General features: G+C 40.6%; 1 protein-coding gene across 2 annotated transcripts in view; it reads right to left on the bottom strand.

Moving 5' to 3' along the window:
• Positions 1-25,272, bottom strand: part of fsd1l (fibronectin type III and SPRY domain containing 1-like) — a 68,554-nt gene that overhangs the window by 30,560 nt on the left and 12,722 nt on the right. For both annotated transcript variants that reach the window (XM_052019554.1, XM_052019555.1), the window contains exons 3-6: positions 22,413-22,544; positions 14,600-14,701; positions 4,062-4,084; positions 1,414-1,535 (exon numbers count right to left, since the gene is read on the bottom strand). In XM_052019554.1, coding sequence (XP_051875514.1) covers positions 1,414-1,535; positions 4,062-4,084; positions 14,600-14,701; positions 22,413-22,544 — 379 coding nt within the window. The remainder of the gene's footprint in view (positions 1-1,413; positions 1,536-4,061; positions 4,085-14,599; positions 14,702-22,412; positions 22,545-25,272) is intronic.

The following is a 25,272-nucleotide window of genomic DNA, read 5'->3' as shown; positions in this document are numbered from 1 at the left end:
TGTATAGTCTAGACAGACAGGTGGCATAATCAAGCCTGCTGTGACTAAGTCCCTTACAAACTCTCCTATGCTTGAAGACAGAGCTGTGCTTAAAAAATTTGCGGACATTTCCACTGTGGACAAGTAGACATTTTAAATTAATTTCTCAAAATCCATATGGAAAGAGGAAATGATATTTTAAAAAAATGTAGGAAAAAAGTTACAAGGAAAAAAATGACATTGTAAATTGGAAAGTAAGCCATATGACCCCAAGTCTACTCCGGGATTCAATAACAACTGATCAAATCAGTGTCCGCTCTGCATCCTGTCTGTTCCCCTTAACCCTCATCTTCCCTGTAAGAGCAATATTCTGTCTCTCAACTTTGGATATATTCAATGACTCAGCTGTCACATCTCTATGGATAGAGAATTCCAAAGATTCATAACCCTCAGAAGAAATTCCTCACCTCCGTCTTAAGATTTATTGCAACATTACCTCAACTTCAACAGTTTTTGTTATCTTGTACTTTTGCCAATTCAGCCACTGCAGATTAGACCACAGTCAGATACATGTTCATCAGTCAAATCATATCAGGGCAATTAGAAAAGTTCAAAATACATAATCTATAGATGCTTTTAATGCATCTTTTAATTACAGTTATAAAAAATTGGCAGATTAGGAACAATTCTGTCTTACATTATGGATTTCACAGATCACGATAATGCATGCTAGCTTGGTCTCGACAGTTCATTTCAATCAATCATGATTCACATTTATATTATTTTCTCAGGATAGAACAGAGATTTGAAAAATGTCCACTTAATACAATATTAATATTTCTTCTCCAGAGATTTCAATGCACAAAATGAGCAAACCAGTAGACAAACATTTGTAGTTGGATAATTGGATGAAGTGTTTGTGGAAATACTATATTATAGGTTTGAGAATATTTGCCACATCTTTAAAAACTCCTGCAAGACAGCTTCATCTGTGAGGATACAATTGTTTCTGCAGGAATAGCTCTAAAGGAGAATGGAGGCTGCACAAAATTGTAATATTCACATTGGCAACAGAGCTAGGAATAAAATTCTATTTTCTGTAGCAGTGGTTGAGAAATCATTTGAGGATGAGATAGAAGTTTTGAGTTCTCCACCCCCCACCCTCAAGGGGAGGGGAGCAAAAACCAGAGCTACATAGTACTACATTGGCTAGATGTAGAATGAAGCAGCTGGAATCAATAGACAGAGGTCTAACCAGCTCAATTATTTGCACTAGTGGCCTGATTTCTATTATTGGAAGAGCAAGAAAGCTATGATAGGATAAACCGCATTATTTTAATACCAACGACTGCACTGGTCCACATCTTTACATTAACGGAAACAACACCATACAAGCAGTATCATTATCAACTTAGGTAGGCAAACAAATCTTACCTGGTAAAAATTTTAGTGATTTCAGCATTTGCTTTTCCTGGGAGAAATCAACCATCAAATGAGTCATGTTGTCACTAATCTTTGGTTTCAAAGATAGTCGAAATGCAGGAGCCATTGTTACCCTATGAAATTGATGTGAATTCTATAAGTTATTACAAGCACAAGGTATTCTTCTCCAGTTAGTTGAATGGATGAAAACAAATTTACATCCATTTAACTATTTCCACTATGCTCCCCCATATATTCTTCTCCCCACCCCCACAACAACTAAATTCTATGAAGTTAATGATCCACACAGCTACCAGCAACCTTGCTACACAACTGATTAAGCAGTACTTCTGTGTATTTCTACAGGTTGCAGAAATCTTGTCCATTTTATAATTGGAAGGCAGTGCTATTTCAATAGCCCATCCAAGATGCAGTGAAATAGCTAGAGCTGGCCCAAAATTACAGTACAATGATACAGCTTTTACTGTAATACTGGGTGAGCTGGACAGATGCTAAAAATAACTTATTCACATTAACACTAACATCTGAAGGCAAGATCACTAGCTGAAGACAGAGTTTTAAGAGATACACAAGTCAATGAGCTGGGAATAGTGTTTGGTAGAACGGAACAATGCCAGTTTGGAAATGCTATCATAGATCTGAATATAATAGTGTCTAGTAATCTCCAGTCTGCCAGTCCCCATATTCATTTTATTCTTTTTTCTGTGTGACTTTGCAGGGATATTACTCTTTGTTATTAATGCAATACCATTCTCAACTTTGGGAATACAACATAATGAGCCCAAAAGGATAGAATTTTATATAAAAGTTGAAAGTGATTTAGTTCCATCGGAAACCAGGGTCTAAAAACTGAATAAACAATGAAGGTGTAAAGTACAATGTGGTAATAGTAGTTGTGAAAAACTACATTAAAAAGGTTTGATAGTAAGCAATGGCTAACGGTGTAATTAATAAATACTTTAGAAGTATCATTCAATGACCTTTAAAACAATAAAGCAGCTATCAAGAAATTAAATGTTTGATCAAAGAAAAGGCTTATAATGTAGCCAAAAAGCCTTAAGATGGGAAATTTTAAGAATTCAGCAAAAGACAACCAAGGTATTGATAAAGCAAAGGGAAATAGGATGCAAGAGTAGTCTATACAGAAATATGCAAAGGAATATAAAAGCTTCTATAGGTATGAAAAGAGTACATGATTAGTGAAGATATGAGAGTCTCTTTACTTAAAGACAGGAGGAGTTATATTTGAGAATAAAGAAATGGCAGAGAAATTAAACAAATATTACACGTTTGTCAGAAAACCAAGAAATAGTGGCAAATCAGAAGTCTGGAGTACATGAATTTAAAAGAAATTAGCATTAGTAACAAAAGTATTGAAGTTAGGGACTGAAAGGTGATAAAGGACATGGCAGACTGAATATGAACTGGAAATATGTGATGTAGCAAGCAATTAGGAAGTTAAATGACACATTAGCTTTTATTGTAAGAGTACAAAGGTAGTAACATTTTGCTTCAATTACAGTATATAGGCCCTTTTGTGACCCCCTCTGGAAAAGTGCATAGATCTGGTTTCCCTACTTAAAGAAGGATATCACTGTTAAAGGTGGAGTGCAGCAAAAGTCCAGATTACTGGTATGGCAGGTTTGTTGTGCAAGACTGGGCCCACGGTTTCTAGTATTTACAAGAATGAGATGAGATCGCAAAGAAACATTCAAAATTCTTGAGGCTAGCTAGGGTAGATGCAAGGATGATGTTCCCCAGGCAAGGGCTCACTATCTCAAAAGAATGGCTTGGCAATTCAGAACAAGAAATGGGAAAAACATTTCTCCATCCATCGTGTAGTGAATCTTTGTAAATATTTTCCTAGAAGTCTATGGAAGCTCATTAACCAAGTATATTCAAGGCAGGTGAGAAGATTTTTCAGATTAAGGGAATTGAGAGATATGGGTTAGTGCAGAAAAGCACACTAAAGTAAAAGATCAGTCATAACCTTACTGCATAAGGGAGTATAAAGAAGTGAAAATCTCCCACTGCTGTTCCTATGTTCTAATGCTCTCAATTTAGAATTATCAGAGCATTGATGAGTGCTATTAGCCAGATCAATCATTAAAAGGGTATCTAATTGAAGCTAGACCTGTATGGAAGCTTTTGAACTTGAATTCTGTAAAGGGTGGCTGAAAAAAAACAATAACTATCTCCCTGATGCCAAACCAAAGCCAATGAAAGCGAGCAGGCAAGTGGAAGAGATCTGCAAAATAGCAATCTACACAGTGATTACTAATAAACTAGATCTTCCGCAATTGCCATGCTAAGTTCTGCATTGCGTACCCCGATGTTGGAGCATTGTTGTTCCATGCATCAGGTAGCAGTTCCCAGCTCAATAACTTGCCACCAATGGCAAACTCCCTAAATTGAGAGCCTGCATGTTTAAGTGGATTAGGTTGGGAAATTACTTCAGGTATTTTTCTTATCCTCGCATGTAAAGATATTCCTTCTTTTTACAATAAAAAAAAACATGGAAATTCTATTCTCATTCCTTTACATTTTCTCAAGCCTGACAGCATTAAAGTTATAATAGATATTACACACATGTACATTAATGAACAATTGCTGTAGAAGATAAATAATTTTTTTTTTACCTATCTTTGATCTGCTTGGCAGCCTTGGAGTGAAAAAGGAAGAGGAAAAAAGGATGTTAGTTCCACTCATGCAAGTTGACTGAAACATCATGCTGAAGGGCAAGAGGTGAAAGTACAAAAAAAGGTACAAATTTATTCCAGAAAATCAAGACTTTCTTCAATAAACAGTGACATTTTATATTAATGCAATATTGCAAAGAGATGACAGCATAAACATTACTGCAGCAGTTAGTGGGTTAGAGCTGCAGTTGCCAAAGTTACTTTCATAAGCACACAAGCACATAAAATTTCCAGTTATTCAAGCAACACAAACTTTAGGGAAAGTGCTTTTGGATCAAGGCTTTGAAAAACAAATTCAAAAGTGCAGTGGTTCGGAGATGTTTATAAGTACAGTACACTTGTCCCAATTAAAAAAAGTTGCTAGGTAATTAATTTAATTCAAAAATATTACAAACACCAGCAGCAGACTGTATTGGCCAAAACTCAAGCAGTTGTAACTTTTATCTTCTACAGAGAAAGTGCTTGCAAAGCATGTTATTATGAACTTTATACTGTAGTGCCAATAGGCCACAACAGACATTTAAAGCCAATTGTCAAAAAGCAGCCTCCAAGAGTTGTGAACAATGACTTACCAGTCTTTGCTTGCATGATTATGCATTTGATTCCAGTTAGTTTAAAAACCCAAAACACCATTAAGTTTATTTTTACAGTACAACTTCAAATCCAAAAGACAGCTGCTACAGAACTGTAGCAAAGATAATTACAATTCGTAAATATTGTTAGGGCCAAAAGTAAATTCCAAGTTTAAGATTATAGAAATTTACTATACCAGACATCTCCAGCAGGCTACATAAATATGCCAAATAACTACCTATGTATAGCTTTGACATTTTTCACATCACCACTGTTTTCAGATTGTGGAGAAGCTCAAATATGCAGTTCTGTTCAGTTGATTCCTGTCAGTTCTGCAGCATAAATTGTTACCCTCACTAAGCAAGTATTTCAAATTTTACAACTTTGGTGTTATTAAGTTGCAATGAACCATGATTTCTAACTCTAAGCAATTAGAATTTCCAGTCACAGTGCACTTTTGGAAGGCAATAATGCTGGGTGCAGATGTGTACCCTCATCTGTTATATTCCTCAGCCCAGTCTCTGAAGAGGCAGATATTTATATACTCTTGGTACTGGCCAAGAAAAAGTAATGGGTCAGAAACAGGTCAGTCACAGGAACTTAATGTGGGAAGTACAAATTTCATCAAACCAAAAGCAATGCAATTCTTTTAGAGAAACTGTATTCCCAACACCACAACAGTGGTAACACTTCAGAAACACTATCGGATATGAAGCATACTGGTATATCCCACTGTTGGGAATGAACCTAAACGATGTAAGTATTTTTCTTTTTCATTGAATGCTGGTAAGTGCAAAACATCCAGTCTGCTGGAACTTCAATTGCACTTTACACCTAATGTTGCATATTTCTATGACATTCAAATTAAATTTTTAAACAATAGTCAGCCATTCCATAAATCCAAGTATAACTTAATTCATCAAAATCCAGCAAACATTGCTGTTTTTGCCTAGATAAAGTACAATAAGCAATGATCATTAAAGACTGCCCCTGCGAATCACTCCTTTAATTTTACTGGGGTGATCTATTGTTTTTTTTAAACCATGAGACTCATTTCATTCATTCATAAATCTTTCTCGATCACTGTCTGACAAACTATAATAGATAATCAACTGCTCTTGCGGGTTGACTGTGGATTTGACAAACTAGGAATCATTCCTTTGACTTCACGTCAGGAATTAGTGTTTCTCTTCTATTTTTCTAGGCCTGTTTTTATCATCAGCATTATGGTAAAAACATTATCCAAAAAGTGCTGGAGGAACTCAGGTCAGACAGCATCTATGGAGGGAAATAAACAGTCGACATTTCAGTCCTTCATGATGAAGGGTCTCAGCCCGAAATGTCGACTGTTTATTTCCCTCTATAGATATTGCCTGACCCTGCTGAGCTCCTCCAGCACTTTTTGTGTATTGCTCCAGATTCCAGCATCTGCAGAATTTCTTGCATCTCCGAAAAACATATCGTTTTGTTCAGTCAATTTAAAATCCACTGGGATTTTGCCACAATCAAAGTTTGTAAATTCAAAGTTGGGTTAAATTAATACCTCCATTTTAAAACATGAAATAAAACAGCCTGCATTATAGGAGAGAATAGAAGGCGGGGGAAAAACTGAACTAGAGCAAGAAAACTAGGACCGCTGATGTGGTTGGGGAGATATTTGTGAATTGTAATCATTGTTATGTACTGGAAATGTAGTAGCCAAATTTTCTTACAGCAAACTTCAAAAACAGCAATGAAATAAATGATCAGATAATTTTTCTGCTGCTGGGTTGAGAAATAAATACTAGTAAAATAATGGAGTAATGCCACATACATTTGAAGAGTCCCAGAGTGCAACAGCCAAGGGTTCTAAAGCAACATCAAATAATAAAGGGCTTAACGGGCAACCTTGTCTAGTACCTCGAAAAAGCCTAAACAAAGGAGATCTTTGAAATATTAGTAAGTATTGAAGCCATAGATGTATAATAAATCATTTTAATCACATATAAATTTAGGGCTAAAATTAAATTTTTGAAGTGTAGTGAATAGATATTCCCATTCGACTCTGTCAAATGCCTTTTCAGCATCTAGTGAAACAACACATTCTGGAATTTGGGATGAAGGGGTATATATAATATTCATTAATCTCCTAATATTAAAATGTAAATAACGATTCTGAATAAATCCTGTCTGGTCTTCAGAGATAATTTGTGGGAGAACCTTTTCCAGTCTAAAGGCCAATATTTTGGAAAATATTTTTGAATCTACATTTAATAAAGAAACAGGACTATAAGATGCACAGTGGGATCTTTATCCTTTTTAAGAATTAAAGAAATAGTTGCTTCATAGAAAGATTGTGGTAGTTTACCCACTGATAGGGCATCTTTAAAAATTTTGGCTAACCAGGGAACAAGAATATCAGAAAAGGATTTTAAAAAATTCAGCTGTATATCCGTCAGGGCCGGGTGCTTTACCCGAGTTCATTGAAAATATTACTTTCTTTATTTCTTCCTCCGAAATGGGAGCATCTAATGTAGAACATTCATTTAAAGGTAGTTGGGGAATCTTCAGATCTCTTAAAAATTCAAACATTAATGTAGGATCCTCAGGGGATTCTGATTGGTATAAAGAAGAATAAAATTCTTGCAAGGGTTTGTTGATTTGAACATGATCTATCGTGTAGGTACCATCTGGTTTATGAATTTTATTAATCTGACGTTTAAAGTAGCTTTCAATTGGTTGGCCAATAATTTACCGGATTTGTCACCATGTATATAAAATTGACTTTTGTTTTTAAGTAGTAAATTTTCAATTGAAGATGTTAATAATAAACTATGTTGTAATTGGAGTTCTGTTCTCTGAACCTGCTCTAGGCCACCATACAGCTGATTTCAGACCCCTAAAGAGTGATTTCAAGCTCCATTACAGCAAAGGGCATCTAGGGGGTCCAAAACAAAATGGTTCAAGGACGTGCTTAAAGACTCCTTGAAAATACATAACATCCATTTAGACTCATGCAAAATTCCCAGTCCTACCAAACTGGAGCAACAGCACCTAGGAAGCCACTGAGCAGCCCGAGTCTTTATACAGCCAAGGCTAAGCACATTAGCAGATGGAGCACACAACACCCTAAACAATTCATTCTGCCATCAAGCATCACCATGTGGCAGTCTCCAAATCCCACATTGGCTCATCAACCACCCCACACTGACTCAACCACCTTAAGCACATGAAACTGTGAGAGCAAGTAATCCTTGACCTTGTGGAACTGTCAAGAACTATAAACATTGGTCTAGGCACTTGGAGAATTTGCTGCAAAACAGAACAGGAGGTAATTTTTTTTGGAAAATTGCAAGAGATTGCAAAAATCTTTAAATGGGGAGGAACTTACCAATGTTCGATGAATCTTGACATTTTTGTGAACTAGGTGTTAGTTTGAAGATCAAACAACTCATTAATTACTACAGGTATTACCTTTGGCCATGCAACTCCAAAAATCACTGATCCAGATCTGCCTATTCTGCCAAATATTTGTCCTAATTATTTTGGAGACCTTTGGGTATGCATGATGCATATTTGAGAAATATTTACCTGAAATCTTTTATATCTGCCCCGAGAGGGGCTGAGAAAACCTTGGCTTGATTGCTCACCAAAATTCCTCAGTTCTAGCCAGGCAACCTGTCCTTAGCAGTGGATGGAAATGTCCGTCAAATCTCTGGAATTTAGCTTGATCTCACAACCTTTTGTTAGCCAAGACTGGTATAGAAAACCAATCCTCTTATGCTATTTTTTCCACAAATATCTAGAAGCATCTTTTAACAATGCTTTGGATGCAAAAAATTTGGAAGCTGGAACTGACAGGCAGGCCAGGGAGTTAGACATACAACCAATAATCAGGAATATTGACTATTCAAAACTGTTTGCTTGATCAATGTTCCATTCACTGCCAACATTTGCACCCCATGCTCCCCCCCTTCTAGTTTCTGTCTACCATGACAGTAATGGGAGAAAATTTACAATACAGAAACTTGTCAAGACTTTTTTGGTAGCACTAACCAAATATCTCACTTTCACTACAGTCAAAATTTCCCAAGTTGCACACAACCTTGAAGGACAGCACTCATTGTTGCCAGATCAAAATCAATATAGTTTCTAGAACTTTCCCCATTACAGAAGTTAGTGTTGTCTAGTGTTTGCCGCATGATGCATTTTTAAACAAAAAAGGATAATATAATAATTTTCTAGTCTTCAAACATGACACCAGATATTCGGAAGATTATGATCAGAGCATCTGCAATTTCTTCCTTTCCTTCCCTCAACCAAAGTGATCTACCTTATTTAGGGCAGCCAGCCATTCTAATACCTCCTACAGCCAATTTTTATCTCATCAATTGCAACCATATCTTTCTTTAAGATTCAGCAGCATCATTTTCTTGGATGAAGTCTTACGTAAAGGAACTCATTCAGTACTTCTGCTAGGCTCTCTTCCATCAGATTTCCTTCTTGGTTTCTAATCTGCCTCAACTCTTCTATTATTACCATATTCACATCATAGAATTATTTGGATTCCCTTTATTTTTCTGCTTTCTCATTCTCTCAATCTCGTTTCCTTTTTTATATAATACTTCCCACTGAACTTTGTGATCAGCCTGGTTATAAGGAATCTGGCATCTATGATGTGCTCTTTAATGCTGCTCTATTTAAGGGAGCTCCAACATAAGTTCTCATACCCTTCTCCCTCATGGGAATGTATCTAGACTGCAGCTGTAACATCTCTTTGGCATCTCAAAGGCATTCCTTTGTTCAAGTACAACTTTACTGCTAAGCTTTGATTTCAATTTGACCACGTTAGATCTCATCTCATTGAAATTGGCCCTTCCGCAAATGACTAATTTTTATCCCCTCATTCAAAAAGTCATCCTATCGCTACTCTCCACATTATACTTGCTGTTTCCTGGATATTCTCCCATGTTATTTTTTCCCCACTTGGTTCTGAGCAGTGAGTCAGGTCAGATCCTGCTCCGTCAACATCTTCATTTACGAGGATACCAATCAATAAAATTCTCCTGAAATCATTTCAGAAATTCCTCCCCCTCTTTGCCCCTTATGTTACAGATGTACTGTTTTCAGAGGTTGTGTGCCTGGAAGACATATCATTAAGCAAAAATGTCTACACTCAAGTGTTTCCCAATAGCTTCAATGTAAAAATACTGATTATATTTTGGAGCTTGAGAGTTTTGGCCAAAAATATCTAAACATGCAAAAGAAAACAACTATCTGAAATAATTTAGGATTTAATTATTAGTAAAATAAAGTAGAAACAGGGACAATGGAGCCTTTGAGGGAACTCAACTGAAACAAAAAATAATTTTAAGGGGTCCTGACAGGATGGACACACCCTTGTGCAAGAACGTAGAACTAGGGAGTCTGTCTCAAGATAAAGGCCCACATTTTCTGACAGACAAGATGGAATTTTCTACTAGTGTCATGTGTCTTCATTCTCAAAAGCTGATGGATGCAGAACCTTCATTGTAGCAGATAAGTAGATGAAAGGTTACCACATATAGGCAGCGGGAAGGCAGCGTGAAGATAGCAATCAGAGCTGCCATGATCTTAACGTACAGTGGAGCAGGCCCGTGTCTACTCCTGCTCTTAATTCACAATGGCTTTGTCACTGGTAGTGGTGGAAAGGGAAGCAAGAGGCAGAGATGTCATTGGTGTTTAGAAAGTGGTGATGTTAGTGAATCCTCACTGTGAGCTTGCAGCAGCGAAAGCAAGGTTTCTTCCTACGGCTGTTCCTGGGTGACTGACAGACATCCAGGCAGCTCTCCTCTTGCACTGATAAAGCAGTTTCTCTCCTGCAGCCATACATCATGCTGGCATTGTCATCTTTGAAGAGAGCTTTAGCTTTCTTGGCGTGGTGAACTGCCTGTGAAAGCTCTGTGATATTTCGATGGAGGTAATGCTATTTTGGGTGACTTCTTGCTCATCTGTTGACCTCTGTTGCTCAACCTCTGACAGATCCTCACCATGTGATACCACATATTACCTTCATACAGAAGAGAATGCCCATCAAGTCAATTCCAGATCTCAAAGCATTTCCAGGTCCCTTTGCCACACTTATTTTTCTGCAACCTTTCTCCTTCTCATGCACTCCACTATAACTATCCAACCCCACCCCGCATCCCCCTCCCCCCCCCCCGCCAAATTCTCCTACTCCCCATCTATCAGGGACAATTTTCAGTAGCCAAACCAGGCCTCATCTGAGATTTTTCCAGTCCATAAATGTATAGGAGATATGTACCTCTTACCATAATTTTCTCTACATATTGTTGCAAGGATTTTGTCACCTCAAGAGACACCTCTTTCAAATTTCCTGATAATGGATTTGTCATTGCTGCTCAATTCCAAAATGACATGCCCCATTATACCCTGCAGGTAGTAAGCCTCAGACATAGTGATAGCATCTGGGTCACGTGCAGTAACAATGAAGTGATTTGAATAGAAATAAAACACGCCAACTGGATGTGGTCATTTATATCATTGATGATAACCAGATATCGAGAGACATTATGGATGAGAAAGTCTCTGTTACCAGATTCTTCCTTGTACAGTATCATTTAATGAAGGGGGATAGAAAATCTGAAACAATCTTGGAAGAGCAGTAGGATTATTTACGGTTTTGTGTTAGATCACCACACCACTGAATGATTAGCCTTTAAATATCCCATTAAATCCATTCTCAAACTGGTAGATTAAGAGAGGCTTAAGCTTACAGTCACTCTCAACGTTGCCTCCAAGGAGAGGAATAAGGTGATCTTTAGCTGCTTTGAAGTCTAAAGCAGTCTTCTTGCTCAACATGAGTGTGGGCAAGTGCATCCTCTTCCAAAAGAGCCCGGTCTCATCCTCCTCAAATGCTTGTTTAGGTGAGTAATTACCTTCCTCGTTGATTCATATTGGGCCTTTTGGAAAATTTTGTGCCACCACAGTACCTGCACTTGCTGCCTCTCCTGCAAGATGAATATCATGGAGGTTTGCACACTTGAAATGTTCAAATTAGCCATGCCTGGTCCCGAGCAAACCTTGTATTTTCTTGGATCATTAAACTAGGGGTACATACTGTAGTTCTGAACTAACCACATACATTTTTCCATTCTCTCCCTTATAACACCTTTGCCCTTTGTAACACATAATGCACTTACAGAATTAACATCTGCTATCTATTTCTAACAGTAGAGATCTATTTCCAACAGTCAATTGTGTCAATAGGCTGCAGATTCTTTCAAAAGGTGGGTACATCATTGGTCTGTGTAAACAGCAGTGCATTTCCAAGTAGCCATTAGTTTAACAATATTTGTTGACACAGCTGCATCACCTGGGATTGCAATTGCTGTTTATTGCTCTTCTCAATATAATATTCCTCTGCATCTGAACATTAAGGATTATTCATTGTGGAAAAACTTAGTAGAAGATACATACTCTAGAGTCAATGTTACAGAAAAAAAATTGTATACTGAATGTTCGCAAGTCAGTGGATACCTATGGTATAAGTCCCCCATTATCACTACTCTCTGGCTTTCACACATCTCTGCAAATTTATTTCACATTTCCTTAATACCTTTTCCTGTAATTGTCAGGTCAATAGAATAGTGACACAAGAGACTGCAAATGCTGGAATCTGGAGCAGCACACAAAACACCGGAGAAACTCAGCGGGTCAGGCAGCAACTGTGGAGGGAACTATCCATTTCCCTCCATAGGTGCTGCCTGACCTACTGAGTTCCTCAAGTATTTTGTGTTGCTCCAGGTCAACAGAGTAATCCAAATACTGTAATTGCACTCATTGTTTTTCTAAATGGATAGATCTTGGCCCTTGATCATTCTAGGACATCCTCTCTCCAGCATTACAACATTCTCCTTAATCAACATTGCCAGTCCCTTTCCTTCCTTTTGCAAACACCTTGTACCTAGGAACATTTAGAACTCAGTCCTGAATTTTTATTTGTGCCAGGTATTTACAATTTTGTGGCAATAAAAGGCACGTGCTTAATTGCACCTGCAGCTCTTAAAAGCTTGTTTAATACACTGGAAACTTAACTGAGACTCAATAAATTCCTCAACTTCAGATAGCCCACTCTTTCTTTGTCTGTATAAAAAGTGCTCCAAAAGTATCAGGCCAGAGAATCATGGGATGGACTACCTTAATTTTGACATCAAGAAACTGATCAGACCTATAAGTAGGTGACCTACTGTTCTTCATGCTTCAATTCATAAACACCTCAAAACCACAGAACAATGTTAACATCCTCTTTTTTCCCTTCCCCAATATCTGCCTCAGTCCCTTCCATTCCCCCCCCCCCCCCCCACCACCCCCCCAAGTCACACAGGCCAATTTGCATATTTTTGCACAGCATATTTAATAGCCTTTGTTAAGGACAGATTCTGACACACTTTTATAATGTTTCTTCATATTCAAATAAACAGATGGTCAAATGCAGGTTTCGGATACACGATATGCAGCAGGTTTCTAAGACAATAACAACATCTGATCTGACTAAGTTCAGAGCACCCGTGGCCCAAATGTTTTATTTTCTCCATGATGGGGGACTATCATATCAACAAGAGAAACCCAAAACCAAAGTAGGCATTCTCATCTGTTAGAGGCAGAAAAGTTAGCACATAAACTTCAAGATTACTAAAACCAGAAATTTAAGTGTTAGTAGGTAAAAGGTTGGTCGCTATCTCAACATTTGGTCAAGGTAATCACAGAATTTCAGGTCAATGTGAAAGCATTTCATTAAAATATAATAGTATCTGCAATATGCCACAAAAATTGGTATTAGTACTTCAATGCACTTTTCTTTAAAAAAAATTATATACATTCCAAACCAATACAAAATGAAACTCACAGAATAGACCAAATACAGCCATCCCCAAGGTCTCTCCTATTCCATTTGAATCTACCTTCCTGACCCTTCCACTATTTGCTGATTATGGATTGGCTACCCGATCAGAGTTGCCAATCCATAGACATCCAAACTCCAACTACATCAGATTTGGTTAGGTCAGACCTCAGTTTTGTTCAGCACTTTATCAAAGTCAGCAACAACAGATAGCAGGTTAGACAGACACTCAGCTAGGGAATAGATGAGTGTCTTGACCTGGATGCAAATGTAACCTTTCAAATCTATCTCTGTCCACGACACAATGTGGTACTTGGCAAGGGAATGGAAAGGGAACATAGTCCTGGAAAAATCCACCTAACCCTGGACATCAGCTCAAAGTTTGCCTGTGCCACAATCAAGCGGCAACATCTACTCATAGCAAGTGGAACAGCAACTTTGCCTGCGCTGGGAGTGCCTTTTGGGCATGGATGTCAAGCCTGACAATGTCATTGTCTAGATTCCATATTTTCAAATGTCACTGGGTTAGATCAGGTGAGGAAAAAACACAAGTTCTCAGGCTAGGGCCAGAGACGGGGAATATAATCAAGAATTTCTGTCACTCTTGCAAACCACCAATCATTACACAAGAACAGTCCTCAGCAAAATGCTCTCCCTCATTCAGACATAGATTAAGTTTACCACTGCAACTTTCCAGGTTGTCTACCAAATTGAGTGGTGTACTGTATGGTTAACTGCAGGCAAGATTAGACTTTCCAATTCTCCAGCACCCTAAAATGGATCAATGTGATACTTGACAGTTGTCACTGTTTAAAAGGGCAAGGTTGAAATTTGTCAGGAAGTTTGATCCTGGGTGGATCTAATTACATGCCATGTGGTTTGCCAATAAGAAAAAGGTTAGATACCTTTTAACTGATCTTAAAAATATTCCACTTCAATTAAAAATAATGGATTCCGTTTCTTTAAAAAACTTGATAATATTCAATATTTTCCCTGTCATTTCTACAAATAGCCAAATCCATACCTTAGTGAAAGCTTCAGTGTCCTTTGTGCTCAGCGTCCTATTTGCATATTCCAACAGCTCCTCTGAACCTTCCAATGCATTGCTGCATATGGTCAGTTGGTTCTGATAAAGTCAAAAAACGATCAACAGGAATTAGACACCAATGTTCAATGGGATTTTCCTACCCAAGAGGGCTTAATAAGTTCCACACCTCATTCAAATGCATGAATTTTGAATTTCAGCAGTGGATATAAACACACAAAGAACTCAATATTTACATTTTCTTAGTTCCAACTATTGCATTTGTTAAACAAATAGTTCATTAAAAATGGGTCTACTGTTACCTAATCTCAAAAACGAGGTTACTCCCATCCCAAGTTACAAATTATGCTCCTATACCAAAAAACAAGAACAACCAGGTTATTCATAATGACCATACAAAACATTAATTAGATTGATTTAACCTCAGCTATAACAGAAAGGAAGTTAGCACACAAAAAAGTTTTCATTTGTTTCACTTTTTAACCACAGATTCACACAGTGAATATTTGTCAAAGTTATCCAAAAAGGCAAGTGGAAGAACTCTGAGGATTGACAACAGAGCTGCTTGAAATGCTAATCAAACATCAAGGGTATGGCCAGTAGTAGGCTGAAAGCATAGAGTACAACATCACATAGAAACAATTAAAGTGAAACAGGCATTTTGGTACTTATGCTTATCCGTTGTTGTCAGCCTGCTTAACCAGTCCTGGATAAGTTGCAATTTCAAGCATACCCAAAATTATCACCTTTGGCCCCACCACAAACTTCTAGCTTTACTATCAATTACATCTTTCACATTATCTGCTCAATAACTACTTCCAATCTCTATCCTTTCTTGACTTTGTGCTTAGACCATTTCATTAGGAAGTCCCCTTAATTTCAGCTTTTTAAGATTCCCAGCTATTTGTTTCAGCTCATCTATTGCTGAAACTCTTACCCACCTTCATTATTCCAAAGCTCTCTCAGGCAGCCTCCCATTTTCTACACTCCATAAACTTCAACTTTATACAAAACTCTACTGTCTCAATCCTGTCCTTCTCCACCCAGCTCATCCTTGCTTACTTTCATTGGCTCAGATGAACACAGCAGTCAGCCCACAGAATGAATACCTCAGAAGAGTTCACATTTTTGCAGTTATTACTGGAAAGTCCCATTTCAAGTAATATCAATGGCCCCAATACTCGTATGTTTGAAAGTATTCAAATCTGGACCAAATAAAAAATTTCCAAAACTATAATTAACAAACCTAAAAGATGTTGCACCTCATAATTCCTCATTAAGAAACATTATTCTCTGGTTTGTTGCCCTGGGAACACAAACTGATGGAGGTTAACTACAGTAAAACTTCAATAATCTGCTCTCCAGTTATTCGTAAATCCTGACAACTTGGTATCTGGTTCACTAGGTAACATTTGCTGTGCTACCTTTCAGCTCACTAGGACCCAGCTCCTGCACTCCCTTTTCACTCGCTGGGGCCCTGATTCTCACCATTACCCAGTTGACTGAAAAAGTTATGAGATTCTGTAGCATCTTTTAGAAAAAGTGAATTAAGAGAGAGCACGTTGTGGTATTAACAGAAATAATATCCAGTAGTCCAGAAATCTGCCAATTTGGCATGCTGGATTACCAGAGCTTTATTGTATACTAGAATAAAAAGAAAAATGTTGGAAACATTCAGCAGGTCTGGCAGCATCTGTCAAGTTTCAGATCTTTGAACCGTTTCTCTTTCCACTGATGCTGCCAGACCTGCTGAACGTTTCCATCATTTGCTCTTCTTAATTTGCAATTTTTATTTTCAGCAAGTGTACTGGACTTGGTGGTTCTTATAGAAAAATGTTTTATTTAATTGAAAAAAGAATTTTGCCCGCAGATCGCTGCAAGCCAACTGAAAATATCAACGATGCAGATGTTTTAAAAAATTACACGCACACACACAGTGTTTAAGACTGTAGACAATGCCATAGACAATGGATCTTCAACATTTGGTTTAGGCAGTCCTTAGTGATCAAGGATGACTTGTTTTAACACCAGTTCTGTAGGTACTGAGGTTATTAAACAGATCAGTATGGAACCACCTTTTATTTTATTCCAAAATAAACTTTATTCATCATAAAAAAACTATATACAACAATAAAAACAGTGCAAGCCTTTACATTTGTGTAAGGATCAATCATTAGTTTTACATATTTTTATTTACATATATATTATATATATATATCTATATACACACACACTTTTATTTTTATATATACGTATTTTTATATATATATATATATACATATTTATATATATATATTTATATATATATATACATTTATATATGCACCCAGCTTCAGTGCGTCCCTCAGCACGTACTCCTGCAGTCTGGAATGTGCCAGTCGGCAGCATTCCCCTACGGACATCTCACAGTGCTGGGAGACCAACAAGTTTCAGACAGACCTACCAGCAGCAATTGATGTCCATCTGTGAGAGACCCCAGGAACAGCCCGTAGATCAGAGAATCCTCTGTTACACAGCTGCTGGGGATGAAACGTGACAAGGACCCTTGCAGCTTTTGCCACACCCTCCTCGCAAACCCACAGCCCGCAAAGAGGTGGGCGACCGCCTCGTCCCCAGCGCAGTCCTCCCGGGAGCAGTGCACGCTGGGACTGATGTTTTGACCATGCAGGAAGGCTCTGACTGGGAGGGCCCCTCTCACCACCAGCGAAGCGAGGTCTTGGTGCTTGTTGGTGAGTTATGGCGATGAGGCATTCTGCCAGATGGTCTGGACAGTCTGCTCAGGGATGCTACAGTATCCATCGAGTCCTTCTTCTGCAATGTCTGCAGGATGTTCCGTGCTGACCACTGCCTGATGGACTTGTGGTCTGGAGGAACTTTTTCACGAAGGACAGGTAATGCGGCAACATCCAGCTGACTGGGATGTAGCGCGGCATTGGAGCCGCGCCCGTCCTTCACAACACCGGGGTCAGGTAGAACCTTGGCATGTAGTGATACTTGGTGCCCAAGTACTTTGGTTCCACGCACAGCCCGATACAGCCACAGACGAAGGTGGTCATCAGGATGAGGGCAACATTGGGGACACTTTTGCCCCCATTGTCCAGGGTCTTGTGCATGGTGACCCATCAGACCCACTCCATCTTGGAACCCCAGATGAACTGGAAGACGGCACAGGTGATTCCCAAGCCAGAGGAGCGAGGAACAGGCCACATCTGCACCAAGTATAGCAGCCCTGAGAACACCTCACACCTGATGACCAAGTTCTTCCCAGATATTGAGAGGGAGTGCCATTCCCACAGTCCCAGTTTCTGCTTCACCTTCCAGATCCGCTCCCGCCAATTTTTGTTGCACACCCCGGCCCCTCCGAACCAGATCCCCAGCACTTTCAGGTAGTCAAACCTGATGGTGAAGGGCACGTTGAATCGGTCAGGCCAGTTGCCAAAGAGCATGGCCTTGCTCTTCGCGCAGTTAACTCCGGCCCCTAATGCCAACTAAAACTGGTCGCAGATGTCGGTCAATCTGTGAAGTGACCTTGGATCCGAGCAAAAGACATCTACGTCGTCCAAGTACAGGGAGATTTTCACCTGGGTGCCCCCATTGCCTGGCAACATCACCCCTGATGCTCTTGTCCTTGGCAAAGGGTTCTATATAGCACATGAACAAGACAGGGGAGAGAAGGCAGCCCTGCCTGACTCCAGACTTAATGGGAAAGCTGATTGGATCCAATTGCTGATTCCCTCCCCAAAGCCCATTTTGGAGAGCAGGTCCAACATGCATGTGTGTGATATCCTGTCAAAGGCCTTCCCCTGGTCCATGCTGACCAGGCAGGTGTCCACCCCTGTCCTACACATAAGCGACGGTGTCCCTGAGCAGCTCGAGGCTGTCAAAGATCTTCCTGCCAGGTACAGCACAGGTTTGGTCTGGGTGGATCACCTGCCCCAGAGCAGACTTGACCCTATTGGCAAAGGCCTTGGACAGGATCTTATGATCCACATTCAACAGTGAGATGGGTCTCCAATTTCTGATGTCCTCCCTCTCCCCCTTCTGCTTATAGATGAGGGTAATGGTGCCCTTCCTCATGGATTCTGACACGCTACCAGACAGAAGCATAGCATTATACACTTCCAGCAGGTCCGGGCCCATCCAGTCCCACAGAGCCGAGTACAACTCCGCCGGTAAGCCGTCGCTTCCGGGAGTTTTATTCAAATCAAGGGAACAGACAGAGCCAGTCAGCTCCTCCAGAGTCAGTGGTTGGTCCAGACTCTCCCGCTTGCTGTCATCTAAGACCTACGTGATAGAGGACAGGAAGTTCTGGGAGGCTGTGTTGTCTGTGGCATTTTTGTCATACAGACTGACATAGAAGGGCCTGCAGATCCTTAATCTGTCTGTCTGCGAGGATGTTACTGAGCCGTCCTCGTCCTTAAGGCTGTGGATCACAGAGGTCCCCCTGAGCACCTTTTGGAAGAAGAAACGTGAGTATGTCTCATCCTGCTCCAGGGAGCGGACCCTGAATCGGAAGATAATCTTGGAGGATTCGGCGGTGTGGAGCTGGGCTTGCAGGCTCTTCACCTCTCGGAGTTCCTCCCTCACATCCACCCCCGAACTGCAGGAGAAGTTGCTGCAGGTCTGTCTGGAGTTGGCACATTTCCTTCTAACTCTGTCTTGCTTTCTGGACCCCTCTGTAGATGAAGAACCCCTTGATGTTCTCCTCTGTCACTTCCCACCAGTGCACAGGGGAGTCTAAGAGGGGTTCCAGGTTCTCCAACCTGCGTAATCCCTCTTTAGTTCCTCAATGCTCTCTGGGGTCAGCAGCTTGACGTTCCATGTCCCCCCGCCTGCCTTCTGGTTCACCTGTAGGTGACAGGAGGCCTGAAGGAGATGGTGGTCAGAGAAGAGGACAGTGGATCTGACCGTGACTGGCTCTGACACGAAGAGGAAGTCAATCCGGGACCAGGCTGAGCCGTCCGATCTCCACCAGGTGTGTTGTGGCTGTGCTCCATCTGCCGGGATGCTGAAGACATTGTGCAACTTAGCATCTTTAACTGTTTCCATCAGGAGTCTGGAGGTGCGTCCAGTCTGCTGTTGGCACTGCCGGATCATCCAGCCGCATCGATGATGCAGTTGAAGTCACCAGCCAGAGCGACCAGCTGGGACGTCGCCAGCAGTGGTGGGAGCTGCTGGAGGACAGCCAGCTGCTCACCCTGCACGGGTGAGGCATACACATTAATTAACCAGAGCGGAGTGTTCCGGTACATCACATCTGCCACGAGGAGCCGCCCCCCCTCCAACCTCTGACCGGTGATTGAGAAGTTGCCCCCCCACCCCCACATCAGAATCCCCAGGCCGGAAACACGACAATCATTGCCTCCCAACCACACCGACAGTCCATGGGACCACCACCACGACCACCTCTGATAGCTGCGGAGGTGCGGCAGCCTGCACTCTTGCGGGAGTGTCACATTTGCCTTGACCTTGGTGAGGAACTGCAAGGCATTAACACATTGCGCAGTACTCTTCACATTAAGCACGTTTAGAGATGCCAGTTTTATCTCCATGGCTCTTTTGGAGTTCAGTACCAATCACACAGTCCATGCTGCGGAGGTGCGGCAGCCTGCACTCTTGCGGGAGTGTCACATTTGCCTTGACCTTGGTGAGGAACTGCAAGGCATTAACACATTGCGCAGTACTCTTCACATTAAGCACGTTTAGAGATGCCAGTTTTATCTCCATGGCTCTTTTGGAGTTCAGTACCAATCACACAGTCCATTTTCATTAGTCTTGGGCCCTCATGCCCACAGCTTTGGCGAACTGCATCACCAATTCTGGGCTCAGATATTGGGAGTGGTCTCCCCCGGGTGTGGGGTCCCTTGTGGCAAGGCTGGTGGTGTCTCTGGGGGAGTGAGAGATCCATCTGTGCCTGTTCTTTTCTCTGGTGGTCCAGTTTCTTTCATCTCCCGGTGCTGGGGTGCATCGGATGCGGTGCTGCTCCCGGTATCCCAGAGCTGGGGGGGGGGCGACAGCCTCTGTGCTGCTCCTGATCTCCCGGAGCTGGGGGTCTGCAGGCAAGGTTCTTCACTCACCCTTCTTCCAGTCTGTTGTTTCTCTTTGGTTTCTCTCCTCCATCGTCTGCTTCCATGGTTGCTTTCATCCTCTGACGAGGAGAGGTTGCTGGTGTCCATTTGCTGCATTATTCTTTTCTTTCCACTCCCCTTGTTTTCCATGGCCCGTTGTATCTTGGGTGGTGTCTTCTGTGCCGCCTTCCTCTTCACCACCTGCCATTCCCTTTCTTGTCCCTCCCCCACTCCCTCTTCCATTGACTCCTCTTGGGGAGGGGGCTGGGAGTTCACGGCTGGAAGTTGGGAGCTTGAGGCGGTCGGGCTGTCCTCATCCCTCCTGCCTCCTGTACTGGTGGGGGGGGGGGGGGGAGGCGGTGTCAGTGTTTCTCGGGGTGTTATTGGTGCTGACACCCCCTCTTATTGCCTATGCGCATGTACAGGCCCGTTTCGGGCAGGCCGTGTAGAGGTGGCCTGCTTCCCCGCACAGGTTTCAACATTTGCTTTCCTGACAGACCTTTCTATGGTGACCTTCCTGCTTGTAGTTCTTGCAGATGACTGCGCTGCACTGGGCTGCCACGCGTCCAGCTTGGTTGCAATTGCAACACACCCTGGGTTGTCCCATGTACACCATATATCTACAGTTCCCTCTGATGGCAAACACGGGGGGGGGGGGGGTGGCGTGGTGGATGATGGTTCCATTTCCGTCAACTCTCAATTTGACCTTCACCTGGCGCTTACTGGTCCAGATCCCGAACAGGTCTTTGATGTCGACACAGCCTCCCACTCCCCTGACATAATGAGCCAGGGAGGTGAGGACATCCACCACGGGCACATGTGGGTTGAACATGAGCACCGTTACCACACATTCCTTCTGGGTGGGGGTGAAGAGTGGCTGCACCTTCAGCAGTGACAGTGGAGCTTCGTTCCCCTTCTTCCGAAAGTCCTGCAGCAGCTTCTGTCATCCTGTTGGGTGCTTGAAGGTAATATCGAAGTACCCGTTACCCATGAAGTCCTGGAGGCAGTTGATGTCCTTAGCCTCAAACTTGCAAGTATCCAGCCAGACCTTTCTGATGAAGAGCTCCCATGTGAAAGGGTTCCCTTCGCTGAGATCCTTCACCGTCACTCTGTATTGCAGATCCCTCCTCCCGAAGTGCTCGTCGCTGCCACCATCCTGATGTAGTCGTTTGCTGAACAGAGGAGTTAGACTGGTTCCCCAATCAGCATTAGGATCCACCTCTGTGTCAGCAGGTTAAGCTCTCATCAGGCAGCCGCCTAATCGTGAAGAGTCCTTGATGTCTTTTCTTCAATGTCAGTGTCTGCAGAGATTCACCACGAATCCGTCCTGGAAGAACCATCTTTCTGATCATGGTCTCTCCCCTGCCAGGTAAGTATGACCACAGATACTGCAAGAGGTGCTTGGTGGGACAGATGAATGGATCGCTTGGGAGGTGGTGTGATCCTTCCATCATTTAAGTTAGACTGTTGCAAGCTCTTGAAGGTTGTTAATGGTTGAAATAGAATCTGAATTTAGACATGTAAACTTCTAATCCCAAGAGCAGCTAAATTAAGGAGAACATGATAAAATTTCTGAATTATCAGTTGGATTTGGTAACAATATAATTAAGGTACAAGAAAAAAATGTAATAAAGTACATACACAAACATCTCATTCTTGCAGTTAATTACAACAAAATAGGCATAACACAAGATGGAAACTTCATTATGAAGCACAGCTCCTACCTGAAGTTCCTGACTCTTATATGCTTGTTCTTGCTTGATCTTGTTTGTCATACTGTCCTTCATTTCATCCAGGGTGGACTGGAGAGCACCAAATTCTTGTTCTAAGTCTAACAGCACCTTGGCAGTATTGACCTGCCATGAAATGGGAAAGTAAGAAATCAAATCTTAGTTATATGGTAAACAGGACAAGATGCAATATTCTTGATTATTAATGAATTGGGAAGACTGATTAAATTTTATTGAAATTTAGCACTTCTGCAGTCTATTTTATACAAAAGGTCTAAAAAATATGGGACAATAATAATAAAAAATAAAATTAGAAGGCTCAAAAAGTCTAGCAGTAATAGCTGGAATACAATCGTCCATCCTAAATGAACTGCCTGGAATACAGAATCCACATAGTAAGAACACCAATTTAAGGTCTCAGCTTTAACAGGACAAGCCATGCTTAAAAAAATCCTGTTCAATATTTAGTTATTTTAGGAAAAATAAATAAATATTGTCCCCACCACTTTGAAAAACTTTATAGATTTTGGCTGTTTCTACCCCTCTCCACTAGCCTGACATGTAAGCATTCCCTAAAGTGCTGCATTTTGCCGACTTCATGTTTCTGTGTTTTCGCTCTCTAACAGCCCTTCTTAATCCATCAACCAGTATCTACACCACAAGCCTAGCCTCACTCCATTAGATATTCCCCTCGTCCTATCCATCCCCCACCACCACCCCTCAACTTCTGCAAATTAAAACTGCTTTGCTTTCTTTCCCAGCTCTGATGAAGGGTCTTTGAGCTGAAACATTAACTCTATTTCTCTCTCCACAGGTGCTGCATCAACTGCTGATCGTTTACAGCCTTTGCTGCTTTTAAGGCTAAATAAGTGACTAAGAGACTAAAGATAAAAAGACTTGATAGGGGAGTACACAAAGCTATCTCTTCTGACAAGTGGGCGAATAAGTGGTCACCACATTTTACGAAATAGATTGAGTTCTTTTATGGCAAGACAACAGAATGAGTATGCAAATTAAAAAAACTGCAGATGCTAGAAATCTAAATTTAAAAAATGCTGGAAACACTTGGCAGGTCAGTTAGCATCCTTGGAAGGAAAAACAATGAATGTTTCAGGTCTGGGAATGAATAATATAGTGAGTATTTAAGTGGACATTTTAAAGCCAATTAATGAAGTACCAAAAATTAGAGATGTTAGCTGTGTGTGGATATACTATACTTATTTGGACAGGGTAACGTGACCATTCCAAATGTTTCACAAGACCTCAAAGTTCAAAGTGTGGTAAAGCAATAAGGAACATAGTTATAAACTTCAAGACCATCATAAGCAGGGTGGTGAAATAGGCAGATAAAGGTAGCTTTCAACACATTAAAGTGTGACATTAGTTTGGTCACACAATGGTTATAAGAATGTGAGAAAATACATGCTAAATAACACACTCTTGTCTATATAAAAAAAGTGCAAGGAAAGACCTGCGGTTGATTATGCACACATCTTTGATGTTGGCAGAACAGGTAAACAAAGCACTTCACAAAAAACAAGGGATACTAGGATTTATTTTATAAAAACCATAATTTAAACTAAGCCTACTGAGAACACTGGTTCAGCCTCAGTTAAGGTATCACATTCAATTCTGGGCACATTTTAGGAAGAACATGAAGACTATTTTAAGGTTCAGGATAGTCCTAAGAACCAAAGTTTATAGTTACATAGATCATCATGTATTTGGGATTCATCAGCTTTCATGCCCAGCTACATCTTTAGTACTATTATAGTTAGTTCTTTCAATTTATCTTCCATACTGGACCCTTGATTTCTTTAACATAGCTGGAGGTTGTGTGTCTTCTAGAGAAGACATATACACAAAGCATTTGTTTAACTCCACTGCCTTTTCCTCATTTATCCATTATAAATTCCCATGTCTGTGTGCAAGGGGCCCACATTTGCCCTTTTCAGTCTTTTTCTTTTTACACAGCATAAATTTTACATTTTTCATCAGCCTATTCTTATATTTTATCTTACCTTTCTTTGTCCTACTTCGTCAAGTTTTAAAATATGCTAACCCTCAGGAGTACTGCCATATCTGACAACTTTGATCCTGTTCCTTCAATTTAAGCCAATTTACTTTTTAGGTTTCTTGCCTAAAAACATAGCATTTTGTGCCCAGAAAGATAGCATTTTGTAATATGAATTATTTCTTTAAATGCTAATCACTATGTAGTCATACCTTTCAATGTATTCTTCCAATCAACCACAGCCAACTCTCCTCTCATACTTTAATAATTTCCGTTTAGATTTTAGACCCTAGTTCCAACTTTGAACGACAAATTTTCAAATTCAAATTTTATATTATGATTACACTTCCCCAAAGACCCCTTAAGATTATCCAGCAACTTTTTTCAGTTAATTGAAGCAAAACCTTTCTATTTTTGCATTCAATTCCCTAAGCAATAAATAATAATGTTATTAACTTTCTGGTAGTCATTAGGTCAGATTTCTCTGCAAGCTCATGTCATTTAGATGATATGCATCTCTCCTACAAAAATGGACAATTTCATATTTTCCCACATTTCCCAGATCTTTCCTATTCACTTATCAATATCCCATTGAAGCCTCCTTATGTCTTCTTCATAAATTACTCATCTTTGTATCATTAGCAAATTACACAAGAATACCTTCAATGTCATTTACATGAACTGTCAAAGGTGAAACACAGCACCACTCCATGTGGCCAACCAGGATAAGACCCTATATACACCTACCGTCTTCTTTTAGCCAGCATATTACCACCTACACCACCTTTTCATTTTCCACAATAATATGTGATGGAGCACTTGTCGAATACCTTCTGTAAA

Source organism: Pristis pectinata, chromosome 7 (genome assembly GCF_009764475.1).
Source record: "Pristis pectinata isolate sPriPec2 chromosome 7, sPriPec2.1.pri, whole genome shotgun sequence".
NCBI classification, from domain to species: Eukaryota; Metazoa; Chordata; class Chondrichthyes; order Rhinopristiformes; family Pristidae; genus Pristis; species Pristis pectinata.
Note: the sequence above shows the minus strand (reverse complement) of the source record. Positions and strands in the feature narration are given on the sequence as shown.